The 22031-nt window shown below is 54.3% G+C and overlaps 6 protein-coding genes across 6 annotated transcripts; 1 reads left to right on the forward strand and 5 right to left on the reverse strand.

The window, feature by feature from the left end:
• Window positions 1–2136: 2136 nt before the first annotated feature.
• CGCA056_v014773 (uncharacterized protein) lies at window positions 2137–2984 on the forward strand (the record flags this gene model as incomplete). Its single annotated transcript, XM_037330015.1, has 2 exons — window positions 2137–2536; window positions 2587–2984. 2 exons carry the CDS (start codon window positions 2137–2139, stop codon window positions 2982–2984), a joined length of 798 nt encoding a protein of 265 aa, XP_037172199.1.
• Window positions 2985–4901: 1917 nt separating this feature from the next.
• On the reverse strand, window positions 4902–6340 carry BTN1-0 (Protein BTN1; the record flags this gene model as incomplete). Its single annotated transcript, XM_037330016.1, has 2 exons — window positions 4902–6136; window positions 6199–6340. The coding sequence occupies 2 exons, from the start codon at window positions 6338–6340 to the stop codon at window positions 4902–4904; spliced, it is 1377 nt and encodes a 458-aa protein (XP_037172200.1).
• A 590-nt stretch (window positions 6341–6930) lies between these two features.
• sidL (Acyltransferase sidL) lies at window positions 6931–8560 on the reverse strand (the record flags this gene model as incomplete). The annotated part of the gene is made up of 2 exons (XM_037330017.1): window positions 6931–7048; window positions 7101–8560. The coding sequence occupies 2 exons, from the start codon at window positions 8558–8560 to the stop codon at window positions 6931–6933; spliced, it is 1578 nt and encodes a 525-aa protein (XP_037172201.1).
• Window positions 8561–9566: 1006 nt separating this feature from the next.
• Window positions 9567–11109, reverse strand: CGCA056_v014776 (Calcium uniporter protein 6; the record flags this gene model as incomplete). Its single annotated transcript, XM_037330018.1, has 2 exons — window positions 9567–10693; window positions 10761–11109. 2 exons carry the CDS (start codon window positions 11107–11109, stop codon window positions 9567–9569), a joined length of 1476 nt encoding a protein of 491 aa, XP_037172202.1.
• Window positions 11110–11780: 671 nt separating this feature from the next.
• Window positions 11781–13534, reverse strand: CYP7B1-1 (25-hydroxycholesterol 7-alpha-hydroxylase; the record flags this gene model as incomplete). The annotated part of the gene is made up of 3 exons (XM_037330019.1): window positions 11781–12708; window positions 12758–13186; window positions 13260–13534. 3 exons carry the CDS (start codon window positions 13532–13534, stop codon window positions 11781–11783), a joined length of 1632 nt encoding a protein of 543 aa, XP_037172203.1.
• Window positions 13535–15131: 1597 nt separating this feature from the next.
• ATAD3B-2 (ATPase family AAA domain-containing protein 3B) lies at window positions 15132–22009 on the reverse strand (the record flags this gene model as incomplete). Its single annotated transcript, XM_037330020.1, has 11 exons — window positions 15132–15524; window positions 16325–16698; window positions 16765–16842; window positions 16894–17015; window positions 17068–17284; window positions 17349–17550; window positions 17618–18021; window positions 18568–18747; window positions 20999–21383; window positions 21436–21787; window positions 21846–22009. 11 exons carry the CDS (start codon window positions 22007–22009, stop codon window positions 15132–15134), a joined length of 2871 nt encoding a protein of 956 aa, XP_037172194.1.
• Window positions 22010–22031: the final 22 nt, after the last annotated feature.

Consider the following 22031-nt stretch of genomic DNA (forward strand, 5'->3'; position numbering starts at 1 on the left):
CCCTCCCTCTCTCCCCAAGAACTCCAAAAGGCAGGGTTTCCCCAAAATGCCAGTCTAAATACTTCAGATAGCCTTCCAACCAAAACCCGCTGCGCGAATGAAAAGGTCGACATGGGACGGAAGCTTTTCAGCTGAAAACTTTCCGTGCAGCGTTCTAGAACATGAATGTTGCCGCATCGGCGTGAGAACTGTCGTTGAGGTGCGGCTCTTTGGTCCGAGCACCATCCTGCAACGACCGATATCCTATGTTCTGAAGACTACGTAAGTTATGTATTCAGATTAAATGAACATATGAGTGAGGCGTGATTGAGATAACAAAAAGATGAAGAACCCCTATGGCCTTTTGTAAGATCAGTAGGACTTCACGGCATGGAGCTTAGCTTCTCAGCATCGTGAGTCGTGGTAATGGTGGTGGTGGTGGCCCAAGGGGACTAGATCGGCGACTCAAGATGGTGCGCAAAGGGCGTTTGAATAATTTGGCCTTGGCCTTGAGATGCAACTAGATCAAACAATCTGGTACGATGTGACGAGATGCGCACAATGAGACGGCTCAGGCGACGGGAGATTGACGAGGCTCAGCGGAGCATAGGACGACGTGTGTCTTTGCCTTTGGCGGCAGGTGAACCAAGAAATCGGGGGGGTTTGATTACCGGCGGCTGTACGAAGTAGGCGGTCCAGTCACAGCACATAGACCACCAATATGATGCTGCTGCTGCGTGCGGTGTCGCGCATGAATGTCTCGTCTCAATGGACCCCCACGGCCCATTCATCGTAGTCCACGGGGGCTGGGCTACCTTGGGTTGCAAGCCAAGGGGCCAAGGCAAGGGCGCTCCCGAGAGGTGGCTTTCCGTTTCTTCGAAATGAGGCTGTTCCGACGTCAGAATGTGCCCGTGTTTTGCCTCTGGCCTGCGCTGTTTCCTCGCGGCGCCCGTTGTTCCCGGTGGTGGCAGTCGGTGGTTTGGAGCCCCACTATTAATCGTTTCTGGCCTGATGGGGAAACAGCTCACTGACATGCCACTGACGGGCCGCTCCTGTCCCCTATTCGTTTGACTTGATATCAGTCAATGGGTGCTTTGTTTTTCCTTGGAAATGGTAGAGTATGTTTTTCGTCCAATCATGGCCAGATTTCCAGGGAAGCACCCGGATATTGAATCAAAGATGGGCTCAAGATCGAGCCAGCGAAACGCCTGGCACTGACCGCTTGGCGACTTGTGTCATGCTCTTAGGGGACGGGACGGTTTAGTGAGGTGTTGGCGACCAGTCAACGGCGAGAAATGGCAGGAGAAGGCGGCAAGGAACCGGACCCGAGAAATTTTCATTGCCTCATTTTTTGATGGTTTTTTTCTTGGTACTATCAAATGGGAGTCATGCGGTAGCCTTAGGATAGTCTTATTTTTTCACCCATTGATAAAAACCATCAAAGGGGTCCGTTCCGGTTCATCTTCGCCCAGACGCGTCCTTGCTTCTGTCGTTTTTTTTTTCTCTTAGATTGCCCGCGCAGATACCATCAATACTGCCTGCCGCCGCTGCCATTGTTCTCTCTTTTCCATATCAAACGACTTCGGACCGTTTTTCTAGAATCACCTTACACGCGCAGCAAAACGTCCCAACTGCAACGCAGACGGTTACCGCCAAGTCGGCTGGCGTTCTAGACTTTGCAGCGGCATCAGACGGAAAGAGCAACCCGAGAGCAACGACAGCGGTATCAGACGTGGACCCGACACGACCCTGGACTGAACCTCCTGCTGCACCTTCCCGCCCCTGCCCAAAATCCAATCCACCTCACCCTGAAAGGCGCTCCCTTCACCGCAGCTGCCAGTCCGAACCCGACCGGACGGCCGAGCACGACTTCCTCCCATCGCGATAAGAGGCGACCGTTCGGATTTGATACTGGACCGCCCCTTCCTCTTTTCTCTTATTAGAGTCTCGACTTCCATCCGGCAAACCCTTCTCGCAACTTTTTTCATCTTCTTTTCTTCTTTTCGCTTTCGTTACTCACTTCGGTCGGGATTGTTCCTTCCTGATGAGATTGCAAAAGTTGACATACGACCACAACCCACGCTTACACCAGAAACCTCACCAACACGCCACTTTCACACCACGCTCGTCACCACCTTCAAGATCACCACCTTCAAGATGCCACTCTCAACAACAGCCGCGCCTGCCCCATTTCAGCTCGACCCAGAGGCCATGAGCCTGGCTAGCATAGATCTCAGCTCCCCTTTCACCCGCTCCTTCCACAGATTCAACGATCTCCCACCAGAAATCCGCATTCGCATCTGGCGTATGGCGGTGCCCCGGCCTGCCGTGATCGAACGCGCCATGAACTACAGCCTCATGGAGCACACCCTTCGCCGCCAAGCGCCGATACCCGCAGTCTTGCAGGTTTGCCGAGAATCTCGTGCAGAGCTACTCTATGAGAGGGAGCACCGCCGGGGTAGAACGCAAGAACAGTTTGAGCTGGTGCGCTCGACAGGCGAAAGCGGACGGGGGGCGTACGTCAATTGCGAGAAGGATACGCTCTATATCTATAGAGGTAAGAGCTTGAAATTGTCTGAATTTGAGGATGATAACTGACAAAAACAGCTCCTCCCCGCGCCACCATGCCAGACGCAGCAAACTTTGCCAACATCCAGCACCTCGCCATGGACTGGGGTCTCCGTCCGTGTTGGGTTCAAGGGCAATGCCTAGTTGGCATCCACTTCATACGGCAGTTTCCCTCTTTAAAGACGCTCACTCTCCTCGTGACGTTTCACGTCCACGCATTCGGCAGTTCCGAAGATGGCGAGTTCGCCTCCAAAGTCAAGCAGCAAGAGCGGATCCAGCGTCGCCGTGCTCTCTGTGAGATCAAGTCCTGGGTTATGGACGCGATCAGAGAGACGAAGGAGTCGTTGCCAGATTGGAAGGCACCCGAAGTGAGAGCCGTCCGGAAGACCGACTATTGGACTGGTGGCAAGACGAGCACCCCACGCCCGATTGTTTAGGATGCCAACGAGCCCCATGGTGCCCATTCTTGTTACGTGGTTGTTGTGGCTTTCGTAGGACTGAACCCGGTCGCTATGAGTTACGGGTGGTCACCGTTTCCTCCCATGGCATGAGGGGAGACGACGAAGGGGGACGGCCAAGGGGGACGATGAGGGGGGAGAACAGCGGCGGAAAAGACGACGACGACGGCGGGAGACGACAAAAGACAACAGACAATTCAGGGTACACCTGGCTTGCAAACAGAAGCATTGTGTTTTTGTAGGGATATGTTTCTTATGTTCATAGCATGGCGATGGCGTCGACGGTAGCATCAGCATTGCGACTTTCTTTTGGGATGCATCACAGGCATGTTAGATACCGCAGGAAAAAAAGCACCTCTCATTTTCTTCTTCAGCGCATCGAGTAAGCATTGTGTGTGACACGGGTCTCTCTGAACACATGATATTTCAATGGCCCCGCCCGGGTTTCCTGTGTCTGATGGGGCTATGCTTTTGTTTTGCTCAACACTTTTAAAGTATTGTTTTACTGGGCACAGCAGTGAATCACAGTAAAGAGAGAAAATATGAACTAAAATCATGGGGGGAAACGACGATATCAGTGATGCTAACAGTAGAAGCGACGACGAAAACGACAACAAAAACGACGACGACGACGACGACGACGACGACGACGACGACGACGACGATAGCAAGTATACGGGAGAAGCATTCACTCTACTCTCGACGACTACATCCCTTTGTTTACATTTCCCTTAATACGTAAGAGTTCCTTTTTCTCCATCTGCAACCCGCCATAGTCATCCCTCTCCAAGCTTGGCATCCACCCTCTCCAAGAGCCGCCCGCAAACCTAAGGTGACCCCCACGAGCTGAAAGGTATCAGACCAACACCCCGTCCCGCAACGACCTCTTGGCAAACCCGACTCCGGAGACTTTGTTGTCTCACACTTCGGGCCGTTTCCGTGATATCAATCGCGCGTGTTATCATCTCCGAACGAGTGGTTGGCGCTCGGGAATACGAACGGCGGTCGGGCTCGGATTTTGCGTGTCGGGCGAGGAGGAGTTGTTGGTTGTGTAAATAGCGGAACATGAAATCTTAGCATTTTCGTCATTGTGGAAGATGTTTACCCAGTTTTTTGGGCTGGGTTAGGTGAGGTTTTCTGTTTTTTTAATTTATTTGTGAGGGGGTGCGGTTTGGGGGTTCTGCTTCCGACTGCCACGCTTGACCTGCATCGCTTCAAGGGTCTGTTTGTGGTTCATTTTATACTGTAGACGTAGTCAGCGCCCATGCATACATACTCTTTCTTCCAATTTGGACGCCTTCATCAATTAATTCATGGGGTGTGTGATGTTACAGCAAGGGGGACTGCAAGAGCCGTACGTGGACGACGGCTCTCAAACGACGGCGCACGATGCAACGTCAACGAAATGAGCCTGAGCATCTCGCTGACACGTGGATAAGTCTCCAGAACCCGGCCAAGATACTTCCCCAACTCAGACCACCTACCTTTCATGTGCTAAAGAGGCTTCTTTCTGCGTTGGGTATATCTACACTATTGCTATTGTCGTCGTCGTCGTCGTCGTCGTTATCGCCTCCATCGTTATCATTGCCGTCATCGTTTGTCCTATCGTTATCTCTACCACCGTCGCCACCGGTCGAAAGAATAAGGAACTGCCAAAATGTAGCCATGCGGACACAGCAAAACCAGGCAGTCTGTAGCCAACCCCACAGTCATCTTCGTCGGGCGACGACGAGACTCATTATTGTTCGCTCGCATAGGCCGCCATCGGGACTCCAGAGCGAGGGGTCTGGGATGCCTCTCACAATACCCACGTAGCTTCACCTCACCCCAAACTAAGTCGACATTCGAAAAATTGAATAATCATAGTAATAATGACTGAATAGCGTCATTAATACTCTAACCCACCTTAATCTTCCGACACCAGTCCCGCCCCTTGCTAACCTGCCACTCACACAACCGCACCTCCATCAAAATCCCCAAAAACCCAGCAATGCAGATGCCCCCGCTATCGCTCACACTCGTCGCCGCAAGGCTAAACTCCCTATCCTCCGCCGGCACCTTCTCCATAATCTCCGCAAACGTATTCACATACACCGCGCCACCCAGCAACCCCTCCCAGAACACAATCACAAAAACAACCCACACCCCAGGCAGAAAGTCAAACATGGCCTGCGCCGTCAGCAGCCCCAGGTTGCCCACCTGCAGGAACGAGGGCAAGTACAGCCTATGAATCCGGAAGAACGGCGTCGACGAGCGCGAGATGAAGACGCCCAGCTGGTACAGAAACCCATACATTGGGTAGAACTCGCGGAACTCCTTGAACGGCGACGACTCCAGCGGGAACAGCAGCGTCGGCGCCACGCCCTGGTTGATCGTGTACTCGGCGACGTAGACCAGCAGCAGCGGCAGCATGAACGGGAAGAACAGCCGCTTCGCCCGCGCCAGGTTCGCGTCGAACGACGCATCGTGGTGCTTGGTGGCCGAGTACGCCGTGCTCGTCACGCCCAGCCCGGGCGCCAGCAGCGCCGACGATGCCGCATCCTGCGGCATCTCCTCCACATCCTCCTCCTCGAGGTCGTCCGCCCCCGGCACGGCAGTGTACTCCTCCTCCTCCTTCCTCCCCGCCCGCAACGGGCCCTTGGGCAGCACCAGAAAGAAGCTGACAAACATCACCGACGGCAGACTCGCCGAAAACAACAAACTGTTCCTCACAGAAAAGCCCCACCAGTCCGTGAGCGCGACATACAGTCCTGCGCCCACCAACCCCGCGGCGCCCGTCCCGCTGCCCCAGCCCGCGAGGCTCATGGGGCCGTAGTAGTGCGTCAGCCCGAGGAAGCTGAGCTCGCCGCCGCCGGAGGAGAGGCTGGCGATGCCGACGCCGACCATTTTGACGGCGACGGACTTGTCGGGCGGGGTGAGCGCGAGGAGGAGCATGCCGCTGACGGAGAGGGCGATGAGGACGCAGACGCGCGCGGCGTAGGGGACGCGGTGGATGAAGTAGGGCGCGACGAGCTTCGTGAAGAAGGAGGGCAGCACGTCGGCGAGGAGGACGACGCCCTTGGGCACGGCGGAGCCGACGAGGTCCTGCGCGGCGGATAGGATGATTACGTAGAGGACGTTGTTGATCAGGCCTGTTTTTCTCGCGGAGTTAGCAGGAAGGGGGTGACGAGGCAAAGGGCGGGCGACGACGCACCGAGAAGCCAAAAGGCCACGACGACCTGCGTGTCGGCGTGGCGGAACATGGCGGACAGGCGGGCGCGGTAGAGCGCCCACGACGAGGACGGCGAGCCGGGCATGGGGAGGAGGCCGGAGGACGAGGGCGAGCGGCCTGTCATGTCTGGCGTGGCGAGGTCATTGAGAGCGTGTAGGTCGGGGAGTTTATTGCAGTCGGGGCGGGAGGACGTCTTATCGCGAACTTGGAGAGTTTGGGTGGTGCGGCTGTCGGTCACAAGATAACGGCTGTGTCTCAGCGGAGGGCCCAGTCAGCGGTCGGAGGTTGCCGTTTCGGCAGGCTGGGGGACCCCCCTATTTAAGGTAGGTAGCTGGGTGAATTGTCACTGGCCCCACCCTTTTGCGCAGGGAGTCCTTGTCAGGTCCACGCGACCCGGCGGGTGTGACTGCACCGTGACGTCGTGGCTGGAGGCCGTGGATCGTCGGAGCTCGTCCCGAGTCAGTTTTGCGATGGCATCGTATTTTATGATTGCGATGACACGAGTGAAAGCGCATGGGAATCACGAAAGCATATTTTTTTTTGGGTTGCAACTGGTTTCTGGTTGAATAGGGTATTTCGGGTCCCGCGAATGTGCATATGAATGTAAATAAACATCTCTACGCTCGCTGTCTCTCATGTCGCAAACCAACTGCCGCTGCATAATGTCATATAGCTACCACCTTTTCGAACTTGAATGGAACCGTAATATAATCATCACAACGCCGGGCCGTCCCATGCGTCTCTGTTCATCCGCATAAAGTACGACTGCTTGTGGGAGAACGCAATCTCACGCTCCTTAGCGAAGCCCGCACTTTCCAGTAGTCGGAGGAACCTATTGTTCGTTAGTACCAATACCACACACCCAGAACCAAGGGGTGTCTCACCTTGTGTTGTCTATCCGCGGCTCCAAGCAAACATTCATCGTACGGTAGTCGTCCGTTAGACACCAGTGCACCAGGCTGGACAGCCACGCCGGCACCCGGCCGCGAGCCCACTCCTCGCCGATGAAGAGGTGGATGCCGCGGTCCCAGTTGTCGGCGTCGTTGCCCAGCTTCTGGCCCAGGATATCCTCCTTGACCCAGTATACCTCAAAGTAGCCAAACGGGATGCCGTCCCACATGCCAATGACCGGGAACGAGTGCTTCGAGCTGAGGGCGTTTTCAAGGAAGTTCGGCGTGTAGTCGCCCCAGAACTCTTGCACTCGGGGGTTCGAGAGCCATTTTTGTAGGAGCGCCGTGTCGGAGAGACTCATCAGGTGCAGATTCTCCGCCGGCTTTGGGCCGACTGGTCCGAGGTAGGGCACGGCGTTCGGGGCGAGGGAGGCGACGCGGAAGGAGAGGTACTGGCCGGCGCTCGGGATGTAGCGGGAATAGAACACTTCGCCCATGCGGCCTGGCTTCGGGCGGATGGGGTGCCTCACGCCGTCTGTGACTGTGTACATCAGTGGCGCTGGGGGGTAGTATGTTGGCAGGTGCGAGCTCGAGTAGAACGGGCCGATGGGGAAGCTGGGCGTGATGATCGCAGACATGGGCGGCGGGCCCCCGGGGAGGTCAACGTCGAAGCGGCTGCCTGTCGACTGGTGCGGCGTGTGTATGGGTGTGTGGTGGCGAGAATGGGCCGAGTCGGCGCGGACAGGCGATGTCGGTCTGCTGCCTGTCGGCGAGTCTGAGGGCCCTCCGCCGCCCGTCTTCTGCAGTGTGAACAGGAACAAGCGACCGGGTATCTGCCAAAACATCTTTCGTGAGACAAACATCTGCGACCACTCCTCCCCGCTGTCCTCCAATCTCGTCCCAACGGCCGAGTCCAGCGAGGCAATCAACCCCATGCGCTCCAACTTGGGTATCAAGTTCCGCCCGCGCAAGACGCCGTCGCGCTTGATGTTGATGCGCCACTCGCCCTTGGGACGGGCTGCCTCGGGAGTGAGTCGCGAGGCCTCAGTGACGAGGTAGGGAGAGGGTCGGGGCTGGTGGAAGTACCAGTACAGGGTGACCCAAAGCATCATGGCAATCTGGCGGGTGGGGCTCGCGGCGGGCTTGAACTCGGTGCTCGAGGGCTGGGAGATGGACGAGATGAAGATATTGTCGTTTTGCAGCGTCGGCTGCTTGAAGCTGTGGATGTGCCGGCGGGCAACGCGGGCGCGCTCATCGTCGCTGTGGTCGCCGTTGACGGCAGCATCTCCGAAGGGCTCGGGGTCGTTGTCCTCGGTGTTTAGGACGATGGTCCAGCCGATGGGGAACGGGTTGTTGTGGGTGTTGAGGTCGTGGGACTTGAAGAAGAGGCCGGCGAAGACGGGGGTGACTGTGAACTTTTGGCCGTCGGGCAGGTGGATGATTTGGGGAGGCATGGTGGTGGGCTGGCGTGCTCTGGGCGGTGGAGCGGAGCTACGACCCTTAGGGCAGTCGCCTTGGTAAGCTGGTGGAGGGCGGGAGAGGGGCCAAGGAGGGGTCAGGTCGCGGTGAGTCGGTGTGGTTGCACGAGCGAGTTGGAGGTGTGCGCTGAGGTATTTCTCGAGGTGGTCGTCTCCAAGATGCCGTCGCCGGGGATTGCTGATGTGCTCGGAGCAAAGGGAGAACCTTGGTAGAGAGGAGAGACACTGCCGAGAAGGGAGATGGCGGAGTCGAGAAGAAGCAGCTTCTTTTAGCGACAATAAGTACTTCCAGACGCGACAACGCGAATAACAGCCGTCGTGAGATGTCCCCAGGCACATGCGGCTATCGTCAGATCCGGGGAGGCCTTCTAGAACCCCTCCTTCGGTCGGAGATGGCCATTCATCGCCGTCGCATATCGAGGGTAGGGAGATTCTGACAAACAGGGGCCTGTTGGTTGGGTGGTGGCATGATGATGCGTCAATCATGTGGGGTGAAGCTCTCCCGCTGGCGGCCGCGGCGGGGTGCCACCAACCGATAAGGGCATGGTACAGGCCTGGGGCCTGGGTGACGGTGGCTCCTCGCCTGTGAGCTTTTCTGTAGCGCACGTGTTAGCGTCTTGGGTGTGCTGGCTGGTTAGAATGCTGTGCAGGCTGATGCCAGCACGGCTCGGTGAGGCCGACCCGACACTCTTCTTCACCGGGACACACCGTCAGAGGTGGGCTGTTTGCCAAGGTGACGGGGGATACCAAGTGAAGAGGTTGCATTGGGGGCCCCGGGGAGCTGAAATTCCAATCCAGCATTCTGTTCAGCTTGACTTTCAGCACTCTACACACCAGTCCCTTTCCCGTTCACATCGCCAGTAAGCGCTCATGACGGAACATTTGGACGCTTAATACTACCGCTGTCTATCATGCTCAAGATGCAAGGGCAAATAACATCATACACTGTATCGGGGTATCGCACTGGAAAGAGGCAAATGCTCTACGACGCCTTCTTGCTGTCGTCCCCTTCTGTCGATTCCTTGTCTTGCTTTTTCTGGTCTTTGCGCTCACGCGCGCGATCGTCCTCGTCCTCCTCCACGTCGTCCTCGTCGTTCTTCCGTCGCCGATCCTTGCGCTCCTTGTCGAGCACCTCTTGCACCTCCTCGCCGCCGAGGTCCTTCGTCTCATCCCAGTCAACGTCGTACTCGGTCGCCACCATCTTGATCTCGCGTCGCAGCGAGTTGGCCTCATGCACGAGCTGCTCCCATGTCTGCGGATCAAACCCGCGCGCCTGGTAGAGCGCCTGCTGGCGTTTGGACACCGTCACGTTCAGCGCCGCCTTGTAGCTGAGCTCTCGGCTGATGTACAGAAACCAGAGGTAACCGCCCATGATGGTGGTCAAGCCCACCAGATACGTCACCGGTTCGACCAGATCCCAGCCAAAGTCGGTATGGAAGGTCACATAGTAGACCACTCCCCACCAGCCTAGCAGCACTCCGAATCCGCCTTGGGCGATGCGATGCGCACCTCGGTGGGCAAGGGCGTCGCACTCTTGCTTCAGTTTTGCGAAATGCTCGACCCTATGTGACAACTTACGCAAGCGAATCCGCATGTAGTATGTTCGGTCGTTGAAGCTGGGCACCGCCACGCGAAGCTCTTGGTCGTAGCCCTCAATGCCGATAGAGAACTCCCGTCCGCGCGCGGCATCCCTAATAAAGTCGCCGACCTCAGTGCTGCTGCTCCAGCGAACCCAGTTGGTATCGTCCTGCTTCTTCTTTGGGCCCTCGCGTCCTAGGCCGGAGTATGAGGCAACGTTGCCTTCTTGCTTCTCCGTCGCAGCCTTGTGCTGGTCGTTTCCCTTGTGGTCTGCCTCGGCTCGGAAGTATATCCTGGGGATTCGCTCCCGACGGCCGTCATCAATCGGCGGAATCTCGGCCTGGAGCAGCCTCTCGAGGTATGACAATGGTTGCTGAGGGTGGACGAGGAGTGCAAGGGGAGCAATCTCCTCCTGTTCACCATCTTTCTCACCGTCTTTCTTGGGGGCTTGCGTGATCCTCGTTTGCTCGGCGTAGAATGGCAGCGGCAAGATGAGCTTCAATAAACGGGTCGGAGTTGTGAGCAGGCGTCCTGAAGCAGAGTCAGCATGCAAGGCACTGCAGAACCTAAGCACTCGGAGCGGGAAGTCGGTGCGTACCGCGGGTCTTATCACCGTTTGTCGGATCTTTGGACGACTCCCGCTGCTCAACCTCGTCGCCAGCGCGGTGCCACGGCCTCTCCTCCTGCTTCCTCAAGGCAAACAGCTCAGCGCGTTCGTCCTTCTCCTTCTGCTCCTCCTTGTGCATGTCCTCCCTATTGGTCTTCTTGGCCTTGGCGTTCTCGACCTCATCCCGGCGGTTTGCAGAATGACTGGCGGCGCGTCCGAAAGCTGGGATGCTTCTGCCGATGCCGACTCCGGCTGGGCGTAAAGCTTGACACAGCGAGCCATGCTTGGTACCGATGCTGGCAGGCAATTGAAGGCATACGCGACGGAACGCGTAGCTCATTTCGATGTGTGTTGGTCTGGAATGGTGGGTTTGGCCGAGATGTTCGCTTTTTTTGAGCTTTTTTTGTCTATTTAATCACAGTGACATTTCCATTTCCAAGGGGAGGACAAGAAATGCAGCAGCAACCCAAGCGGGAAACAGGTCTCCCGTTGCTCCTGCTTCCAGCTTTCATTGCTTCTTGCTGGTACGACGCCGCCATGACGTCAATGTCGGTGGCTGTCACGTGTGGCTGTGGCTGAGCGAGCCCAGAGGAGCTTCAGCTCCAGCTCCGATGAGCTCGATGCAGCTGCAGGTCCCACGTCCTGGTCTTGGTCTTGACAGCTCCACCCCGGACTCGTTCTGTGGGCTTCAAGCTTGATTCCTGGCACTTTCAGCATCATCACTCATCACCGCCCAATCTCCGTCGAACCGCAGCTGCAGCAACACGTCGCCATCGGTTGCTCTTCCACATTCCGAATGCCGGACGTCAATAAGCGCTGATCATAGGCCTGCGACACGCGACTAGCCCCTCCACGACTGGGGCCATTGAGAGCCGCCTGTCATCATCACCAACGTCAGTCGTACAGCTGCATCATCATGCTTCAGTGCCAAGAGAAGCGCTTCTCTGAGCTGATCAGAGTCAATGGGCGAAATGATTTCTAAGGCTTGGCAACCTAGGACCCTCACACCACTCAGCTGGTGTATTGCCATTTGACATTTTCCCACCCCTTCCGTCTCGCGACGCAGGCACCGAATCCCTCGCCATTGTTGATCGGTCGGGCCGCCGCAGCCGTCATCGGACATCGGTCCATCTTTGGGGCCGCAGTCGTTGCCTTCATGTTCTCGTCCAGCGTCGTCACATCAAAGCCCAACACCAGCGAAGCCACGAACCCCAGGTTTTCAGCAAACGCAAAATTGCGTCCCGGGCATAGGTGCCTTCCGCCACCAAAGGGGATGAATGCAGCCTTCTTGACTCTCTCCATCATGATGTCTCCCTCGGCCTTCTTGTCTACGAACCTGTCCGCCACGAACTTGTCGTAGTCTGTTCCCCAGACCCTCTCCAGGCTATGCGAGACCTCGTGGGACAGCTGGATGTTGCAGCCTTCCTTCAAGAGGTACGTGTTTCCCCTGCCATCGGAGATAGTCGTGTCCTTCATCACACGGCGATGCCCCATACCCTTGTTCGATAACCGGATGGACTCGCGGTAGCAGCTCACAAGCAACGGGCACTTTTCATCAATCGCACCGATGTCGATGGTCACCTCGCCGTTCGGTCCGTGCGTGGCAATCGCTGCCACTTCTGCTCGGAGCTTGGCCACCAGCTCGGCGTTGGTGAAGACATGCGCAACAAACCAGAACAGAGTTGGGATCGTGTTGGACGTTCCTACGTGGAGGAGAGCAATCTCGAACGTGCCGACTTCCCTGTCAGGGATGCCGTGTTTCCGGAGCACGTTTGCTCGGTTCTTCACAATTTGCGCCGCCTCCTCGTGGTCATCCTCTCTTGCTCCGTAGTAATCGCTCAGCACCGCCTGAAGTTTGGCGCGGGCCTGGTAACATCTCTTCGCAATGATGGATGGGAAGACGCCCAGCATCAGAAGGCCCAAGCCCGCATCAAAGGCCCTACGTGGTGTCAGTGAAATCAAGCGAAATACGCCGCAGGTGAACTTACCAAACCTCTTCCATCAAACTGGAATCCTTCGCGAGCGGGTTCGCAGGCCCATACAGCGCCTCAGCCGTCGCCAGAGTCATCAAGTCCCTAACCCACAGGAAAATGTTGGTGGTCTTAAACGCCTCCCCAGCCGGGATCTCTCCCAGCACCTTGGCCACGTATCTCAACGCATTCGCATTCATGCGTCGCACGTTCGTCGGCGTCATCCCCGCGTGGATCCCGTCAAAGAACTCCGGCATCAGTGTCGAATCCCGCAGAATCTTGAGCGTATCGTTATCGAACCCCAGCTCCCGCTGCGCAAACTCGAGAGCAAACGGCTCGAATGAGAGGTCCTTGTTGCGATGCACAGCCTGTCCCAGCATAGGACACCACACGCCGTACACCTTTCCGCCCAGGATAGGCAGCGTCGCGATCCGGAAGCCCCTAGGTCTGTGTCACCCACAACATCAGCTCCAGGTTTCTCAATTGCATCAACCCGCCTCAATTCGCCATGGGAACTTACTCAAGAAACTTGAAGTAGTGACTCTCGTGCTTAATCATCCCAATCAAGTGCCCAATCACGGGGATCGTTGGCTTCAACAGCGGCGGCTCCCGCTCCTCCACCGGAGGCGACGACAGCCTGTTTACCAGCACCAGAAGCGCCAGGAGCGCGGCGAACGTCGAATACAGCACCGGCGACCTCTGCACGTCCTCCGCGAGGAATGCAAGGAAGCTGCCCGCCTTGGCCGTCCCGTTCCCCGCCAGCTCTCCAATCACCGCGGGGGCTGCGCTGGCCATGATGCAGTCGTCTCGACTCGTGTGCTTTCGTGAGCTGGGATGGACTTCAGAGATGGGATGGCTGAACCTTTTCCGGAAAATACAAGACTGTAAATGCTATCTCACAGAAGAGGGGGGGTGCGGACGGCTGTATGACATATACCCGACGAACAGCAGATTCCCCCTCTTCATTCATCCCGCCCAGAGACTCGGATTTCTCATCCCAAAAAGAAGATTAAAACCTTATTTGCGGGCGTTTTACGTCAGAATTTAGCGCTGAATCCTTTCTTTTTGCACGACTGCGGTTTAGACCTACGCGCCGTCTGCCCCTTGTCTCAATCTGTTTAAGAGGTCAAGCGTAGCGCGGCGTCACTGCTTGGGCGCTTTCGGGTCCGCAATCCTGCAGAAAGGGGACCTGACCAATTGGGTTTGTTGCATTAAGAAGTGCTTGATTGGGGATGGTGTTTCTTGGGAGAGCCGTTGAGGTGTGGCTGTTCGTGGAATGGGTGCCTGGCCTGCCGCGGTGGGTTCAGGAACTTTGGTAGAAGGAGGGTCTTTTGGCCCAGGGCAGATTCCGGCAATATGGGCCGGTCAAGAGCTCCCCAGACATTTCCCAGCGTGGGACGGCAGTCGGGTCCGGGCCGGCGTGGGGTTTGCCTCATGGGTCTCGGAGTGGTCCCGTGCTTTCCTCCGTCTTCCCGATTCCCAAACATCAAGCCGCGTGATCCCAATACGTCCAAGGCAAATCCCAAAATGAAAGCCGTCTGACTGACTGCAGAGACTTTTCTCGTTTCTTGAGGAAAGAGTCAAGTAATGCGGCTGGCTGTGTGCTCGGACTACACGACTCGAATGCGACCGAGCCAATGATGAGCCGGGGTGAACATCCTCTGGAAGCTGCGGTCCACTTAGCTGGATTCTGCCCATCCTCGAGCCTACTTGGCTCAAGTTTGACATCTCGCGCCTTCGTTGCTTGGATACGGAAGTAACCCTCCCCTCTGCAGAGTGCGCGGACATTTCGACAAGCCCAGAGAAGGCATGTGTACAGCAGAGTGTTTAACCTGCCAGGATTCCTTGCTCGCGGCTGCTTTAAAGGGGACCTCATGATTTCTTCATAAAAGCTCGTCGCTGCCTATCATTATGGCCGATCTGCAGCGGGCAGTATCGACTTTGGGCGTTGATATTGATTAGCAGGTGGCGTAAGCAGTGATGGCAGACCTGTATGTCTCGTGCACTAAAAGATTTGTTGGCCTCCGGTCGTGAACGTAGAACTCCCACCGTATCATCAGCTCCACCAAGCACCCCAAACACCATGACCACCACCAGCCTTGTGATCCTCGATTTTGACGGCAGGTTCTTTCGACACGCACTCCTCCAATGAAGAAACAATCAAGCTGACCTTCGCCTCATTACTCCCATCCACCCCGCCGCCCGCCCCGGCCGATATCCGCAGACTAATCTCCAGCGGCGCCGGCCTCGCAGACACATTCCGCGCGCTGCATCCCTCACCCGCTGCCCTCGAACAGGACCCCTGGATCTCCGAGTACCGCCGGCTGTACGCCTAGCAGCACAGCCAATCGCTCATCCGGCCTTCCCCGGCGCCGACCAGGTCCTGTCGAGCCTACGACGGCGTGGGATCCCCGTCGATATCGTGAGCAACAATGGCGTGCAAGCCGTCCACGCGGCGCTGCGGAATAATAGCCTTGATGGGTATGCGCTCGATGAACTGATTGTGGGTGATGAGACGCCTGGGGCGACGAGGAAGCCTGATGTTGGGAGTTTTACGGATGTGCTGGTGCCGAAGATGCGTGAGGCTGGGCTGGCTGATGCGGTCGTCGATGCGTCTGAGGTAGTGGTGTTTGGGGATACGGTTGCTGATATTCAGTTTGTTCGCAATATTGGTGCTAGGGCGTGCGGAGCGCGTTATGGGTATGGTGAGCGGGTTAAGTTTGAGGAGCTGAGACCGGATTTCACGATTGAGAAACTCATGGATGTGGTGACAATCATTTAGGGGCTAGCCGTTCTTGTAAACACCCAATGACTCTTCCAATAACACGCCAGCAGGTGAAAGGTGGTGGACTTGTTGACCGTGCAACCTTCATTCCCCGATTCCGAACACCGACGAAGTATTCAAAAATCCTAAATACAACCCTTCAGCGCGCGAGTGTTAACGAGCTTGCGATACTTGCCCCTCAACTGTCGTCAACCAAAGCCGATAAGATTGGACGCTGGTCGAGACACAGGTCGTTTCAATGTAGCCCAATCAGTCCACCGCCCCAAGCCGGGTGGCGCTTCAAGGTTGTCAGCACCCAAGACCCGTTATAAAATTAGGTGGCTTTGGACAGTTGAGATATTGGGGGTGTGTTGCTTACAGCTGATGGCTGTTGTTGGGTAAGCGAAAGCAAGTTGGGCTTGGATCACAAGGATTCGCAACTTGCCGTATGAGAAACACGACTACTTGCATGGCTTTTTACAATTGACGCTGAGGTCAAATTGCGTTGTTTTGATCAATTACTACTCTCACGGGACTGGTAGCTGGTGGTAATTGTGCCACCTAGGCAGATGTGTACTTTACGTTAAAAGCCATTGGGATAGGGAAGAACTCCCAAGTCTGATGTAATGGTCTGATCTACTTTTCCGCATTTGACTCGGGTCAAGGAAACTAATAAATAGCATTGAATTGAACGTCGTTTATCTTTCATACAAAACAAAGAGTGAAGGAAAAGAAAACCAAGAGTCCCCGCCTTGCATGTTGCCTCGACTTCATCGCCGCCCCTCATCCCGTGCTAGCTTATCGTCACTCTGTCCACGAACCGTCTTCAGGTACTTGTTGAAAGCCGCCGAAGTCTTCATTACTTGATCCAAATGGACCCATTCCAACCGTTCTTTCCGTTGCTTGGCCAATAGCCTTGCCGTGAGCAAGGCATTACGAATTTGCCTGCCGTTCATCTCCTCCGAGGCTAGCTGATCCAAATGATCTTCAAGCTCAGCAATGTTGGCATCTTCATCTGCAGAATCCTCAATCATTTCGAGAAAGTTTTGCCAAATGTCTTTGCGTGACCTCTTGGAGAGATTGTCGTAATGGATTGCCACCTGGATACGCGACTTGAAGGCTTCGTCGAAGTGACCGACGCGGTTCGACGTGAGGATGAGGATACCCTCGGAGTATTCCAAGGCTCGAAGGAACACTATGATATATGATTAAACACCACAAGAGAAAACCGATGGGTGGTTACCATGGGCATTACGCTTACCTGACACCAAGCTATTTCTTTGCAAGTCGGCAAAAGTTCTTTCTTCTAAGAAGACATCCGCTTCGTCAAGCAAAAGAACTATGAAGCATCAGTACTGGTTCGTAGATTAGATTGTCATAGCGAACGTACCACAGTCCCATAGCTTCCCCAGGTATAGAACCGTAGCGAGATACTTCTCAACATCCTGAGCCTCAGTACCGATGTCGCCGCAGGTAACACGGTACAGGGGCTTCTCTGCAATTTCTGCAACACTGGGAGAGCTTCAATGAGTATTCAATTATTTTTCCAAAGTTCTTTTCTCACCTCTCGGCTGTTAGGGTTTTCCCTGTACCTGGGCTGCCATGAAGAAGAACTATGAGACCATTCCCCTTCCCGGTTATAATGTCGTCCATCCTTTTCGTCGCTGTTTGGATGTCTACGAGAGCATATATCATTTCTTTTGTCTTCTCTTCAAGGACCAGACGCTTAAATGCGTTCTTGTTCCAAGTGACAGGATGGAATTTATCCACGTCTAGGTCCACTGCGTAATCGTCAGCATTCTCGTGAACTCAAACTTCTGAATGTTCTGTGCAGGTCCCTCATACCCCATTTCTTCTCCTGGAGATTGAAACCGTGCACAGTTGACGGAAGAAGCAAAATCGTTTCGGGTGTTATCTTGTCTTCCCACTTGATTTGCTTTGGCCAGACCTGATTGATTGGCTCCTCAATCGCAACGTGACGACCGACTTTCTTTGACGGGTGCATGAGCTGATGAGTAGCCAGATCTACCATGAATCTAGATGAGTTCTTGGACGTTTTAGCAGCAGACTACATGAGAATCTCCGAAGAGCCAAAGTGAGAATTGAAGACCTACGTAGCAATGTTCGTGCCGATGATCCCAGCCAGTGTAGCATCCATAGTGTTGCCCCTTCATTCCCCAAAATGCTTGGCCCCTTAGAGTCAAATTTTCAATGTCTTCCTTGCCTCCAAAGCTGACCGGGTGGACCTTGAGACTCGATATTTTGACGTCTTTATCGCCAACAGGACTCATTTTGTCGCGCCAGATCTTTTGCCGCAAGCTGGTTTCGGAATAGACGTAAGACCATCCCACGAAAAGGACCTCTTCCTTCAAAATCTCCGGGGAGTCGTCCAACGCATAGACGTTGAAGTCGTCAGAGGTCTTCAAGATGACCAATTTATTTGGCTGAAAAAGCTTCTGCAGATGACGGGCATTGACGACCCCCCGGTCAAACATGCTGACTGCTTCTTCGTACTCCTCTGCGTAGTTTTCATTCAAGAATCCTAGCAAAGGCGACAGGACCGACCCGTATGTGTCGTCATCGGCAAGTTCGACAAGCTTCTCTCTATGATGAAAGAAAAAAGAATAAGGAGCGTCCATACCCATCCCATCCTCAACGATATAGTGACTTTCCTGGAGGATATATTGTGCGATTTGGTCTAGTGCTTTCCGGAGCAAAGGTGATATAATTGCCAACCGTTCGGATCTCTGGGATTGCTTGGTTTCTGGTGATTCATTTTGCTGGTGTGGTAACTCGCGAGCCGGATTCCTAACACACGTATGTTCTTTGATTACGATGAAACAAAATTCCGGATGCTCGGATAAATAGGAGTCTAAGTTCTCTATCACATTGTGGCCTTCAAGTCTCATAGCGAGAGGAGATGAAGACTTTGTCCTGACTTCCGGTTCGTCTTCAAAAAGCATCATGGTATGATTATGGACTGGATTGCTGCAATAAATTCGATGGATAGTTTTGAAGCATGGAGCGGCTGGGTTGCTTGGCTCGATCCCTTCGTCGTAGTCACCTTCGGTGACGTTGATCTCAGAGTAGGCATCGTTGTAGTTGACTTCAGCTTCCAGTATCTGAATGGTGTCGAGAAGGTAGGATATGAAGTTTGAAGTGTCTCTGGACTGGTCCAGAACATCAAGGTCGAGGTGTTGTTCCGCAAGCGCACTCAGCGCTTCTGCAAGAGAATCTTCTTCGACTAGTTTCGGATGAGTGGTTCCTGAGTGATTCACTGCATCACTTCTGTCTCCTGGGGCATTGCGAACATCATCTCCAAGAGTTTGAAGCGAGTGATTATGGGTGCAAGTTGCGTCCCGGCTTTCCTGCAACTTTCTTCGCCATTTGGAGCTTCTCGATGACTTCAAATCTGAGTAGCTGCCGCGTGGTCTACTCTGTTCGCGAGGCGGCCCCATCCACATTGGTGGTGGCCTTTGTCCCGAAAGGTAGTCACCTGGAAGTCGTGGTCTTGGAGTAGGCAGTCGTCTACCCGAATACATTCCCGGGTACATTCCCGAGTGGTGTGCGGCCCACCCTGGCGGAGGTGGACGAGGCGGCGGCGGCGGCGTGCGTGAAAGAGATGCGGGCGCCTGGGGCGACCTGTGCATACTTCTGGCGGAAATTAATGGCATTCGGTCATGCCCTTGGGGTCCTGGCTGATTGGGCTCATTCAAATTGCTTAAACGCAGTGCTCTTTGCTTCGTTAACAAACAACAACATTTCTCACGGTATTGGTCAGGCTTACTCGAAGAATCAAACTTTGCATTCAGGCTTGAGAGTGAATCTTGTTCTTCTTGTGTGCGATGTCAACGTCGCGCGAAATGGTCGAGTTAATGAAGAGTTTGCTGCTGGTCTCTCCTTCCGGAATCGCGTCGTCGATATCTGAGCTGGAATCCCTCCGCCCGGAAGAATAACGCGTACTCATGATGAAGGATCTTACTCGTGCTGTGTGACAGTCGTTCTGGTCGTCATTCTAGACACTATTGTCACGAGGAGCACAGGCTGGTGCCTTTCCCGTCAACGTGTGCAGGGTCACTGTCCGCTTCTGTTATAGAGAGCTTAGACAAAGGGCAACTCAAGAATGTAGGAGACGTAAGAGAGCAGTCTATCGGGCGCTATTGGATGATGCTACCCTGATAGTTCGATAGCTTTGTGTCACTGACGATGGTTCTCAGATTAGATGAACAGGTGAAAACCGGAGAGACAGCTACTCATGCTGACAACAGCAGCAGACGAGGGAGGCAGATTCCTCGCTCAGGCAAACTGCTATCGGTCAATCTTACACACGTGACAGATGCACAAGACCACTTGGATATAAACATTCCTATGATTGGGCGGAGGCCGCCCACGTCACATTCAACCTGGCGTGGCGCAGCAAGGCTCACAGTTCGGGCTCCCAGATGCCACCGCTCAGTACAACCGAGCTTGACCTGTGTGATTGCGCTGTGTTCTATAACTCCTCTGGTCACCTGAAGCGTCCCTTGCTGCACGAACTAGAAATATAAACGTCCGTTGGGGTCTGTCAGGCCATGCTAGATCTAAATCTCGCTGTAGTTTGTCGCTGCTTCCCTCGATCTGTCGCGCGAAACCTGGGCTGTTTCATCATCATCTCTACGCGCCGCCCTCTGTCTGTATATATCCGATTCTCGTTGAAAACCTCCTCGGAGCCCAGATTCGTGAATGAGCCGAGTCTCCATGAAGCGATAACCACCTTAATGCCCCCACTCACCTTTCGTGACACTATACCCGCCATCTGCTCAATGAACTCGTTCATGCTGAAGGACTGTGCCTCCGACTCTTCATGTTGCAAAGCCGCTTCAATAAAGCCCATATCAATTACAACAAACAAGCGTGAAGAGTTTACGACACATCGTTCTAAGACGTTAAACCATTTTTAAATCGTCATGTGACTCTTGAAATGCTGGGCTGCAAGGGGGTTAGCACCTTCAACTACAAGGCCGGGGTTGACTGCGATGATTTGGGATATAAGAGATCTAAGGACTCCAGACACCGAAATTGGCTCTCCTGTCTCGTTAGACACGGTCGTAGTTGCTGGAAGAGCCCAAACAACTGGGTATTCGTGTTCAAGGACGATATCGATAAAGTCTGCGGCAAAATCGAGCGCACTCGTAGTGACACCCCTCTCTTCTGCAAGTAACAAAGAGGAAGTTGAATTTGAGACCCAGAGCTTGAGTCTAGATATCGCCGGCAAAGGTAGTTGAGTAAAAGACCTTTGCCGGCGACGATTTCGCATAGACCGACACCAGTCCAGGCTATCGGCTGCGATTGGGGTGTCCGAGATCAGTATCGCTGATCGTATGGCATTTATTTGCGTGTTTTGAAACATTTGCTTGTGTTGCGTTTGAAAAGATAGGATTGACTGGTTTTGCACTGCGCCAGAATCAGCAGCCGTGGAAAAATAATGAGCTTGGGTTGTTTGTGCTGTAACTCACAAACCATCATTTCAGTCAGCTGTGCTACCGACTGGCTGAGCCGATGAACCTTCACGTGAAGGTCTCTGATCTCGGCCTTAGAAAGCGCACTAGCAAGCTCGTCTACACGTATTGACCTCTCCCTAATTTCTTCAATGATTGGCTTGAAGGTCAAGCTAAAGGGCTTGACGATGGAGGCTATAGAATGTGACAATTTTCCTTTCTTGTAGAACTGGATAGCCTTGATCGAGAAATCTAGGGTTTTTGCATAGAGCTGAGTCACGTTCTCCTGCATTCTTGGGGTAGAATAGAGTAGCGAGTGGAACTCGGTTCGAGGTAGTACGTCGGCGATTCGAGAAACGGCTTTTGAAACTTCCACAAGCAGCTCCTCGTAGTTGAAAACCGCCTCGGTAAGTTAGCCAAGAGCCGATAGAGGTACCAAGACCAGGAAGACTCACAATGAATATAAACTTGAAGGCACCCCAAGCCAGAGATACGTATTCGGGATGGTGTTGCGAGAACGTGTCGAATACAGCTGTCTCGTAATGAGCTTCATTCCTGAAGAACTCGGTGTAAAGTGGCTTCAGCCTACCTCCATAGTACATTACTCGAGACGAGCACTTTGCCAGCCAGTCTCGAACCTTTGAAGCCTTCGATTTCTTCTGGTATTCCTCCAAAGCTTTGTCAAGAGCGAATCTGACATCCTGAATTGAATTTTGCCTTTGTATTACTTGACACTCGGCTGCTGTAAGATCCTTTCGCAGAATATTGACCGCTTTATCGTACGCATCCTTCGCTGGATCGAATGGCCTGGTATTTGGATGGTTAATCTTCGGGTGGCATGTATGCAGGCTTGCGGGGAACGAACTGCTGTTGGGCACTATTGATATACCAGTGAGAGTAGGTTGCTGTCTCCGCCCGAAGCCAGAGTCGAAGACAGACTAGATAAACTGCTGGAACTTGGGAAAGGCTGGATCGTGGTGACTCCTGAACCGGTAGGAAAACGCGGACCCAGAAGTAGAGCATACTCATTTGACTCAGATGAACCCTGATG

Source organism: Colletotrichum aenigma, assembly GCF_013390185.1.
Source record: "Colletotrichum aenigma strain Cg56 chromosome Unknown KSG_Cg56_contig10, whole genome shotgun sequence".
NCBI lineage: Eukaryota > Fungi > Ascomycota > Sordariomycetes > Glomerellales > Glomerellaceae > Colletotrichum > Colletotrichum aenigma.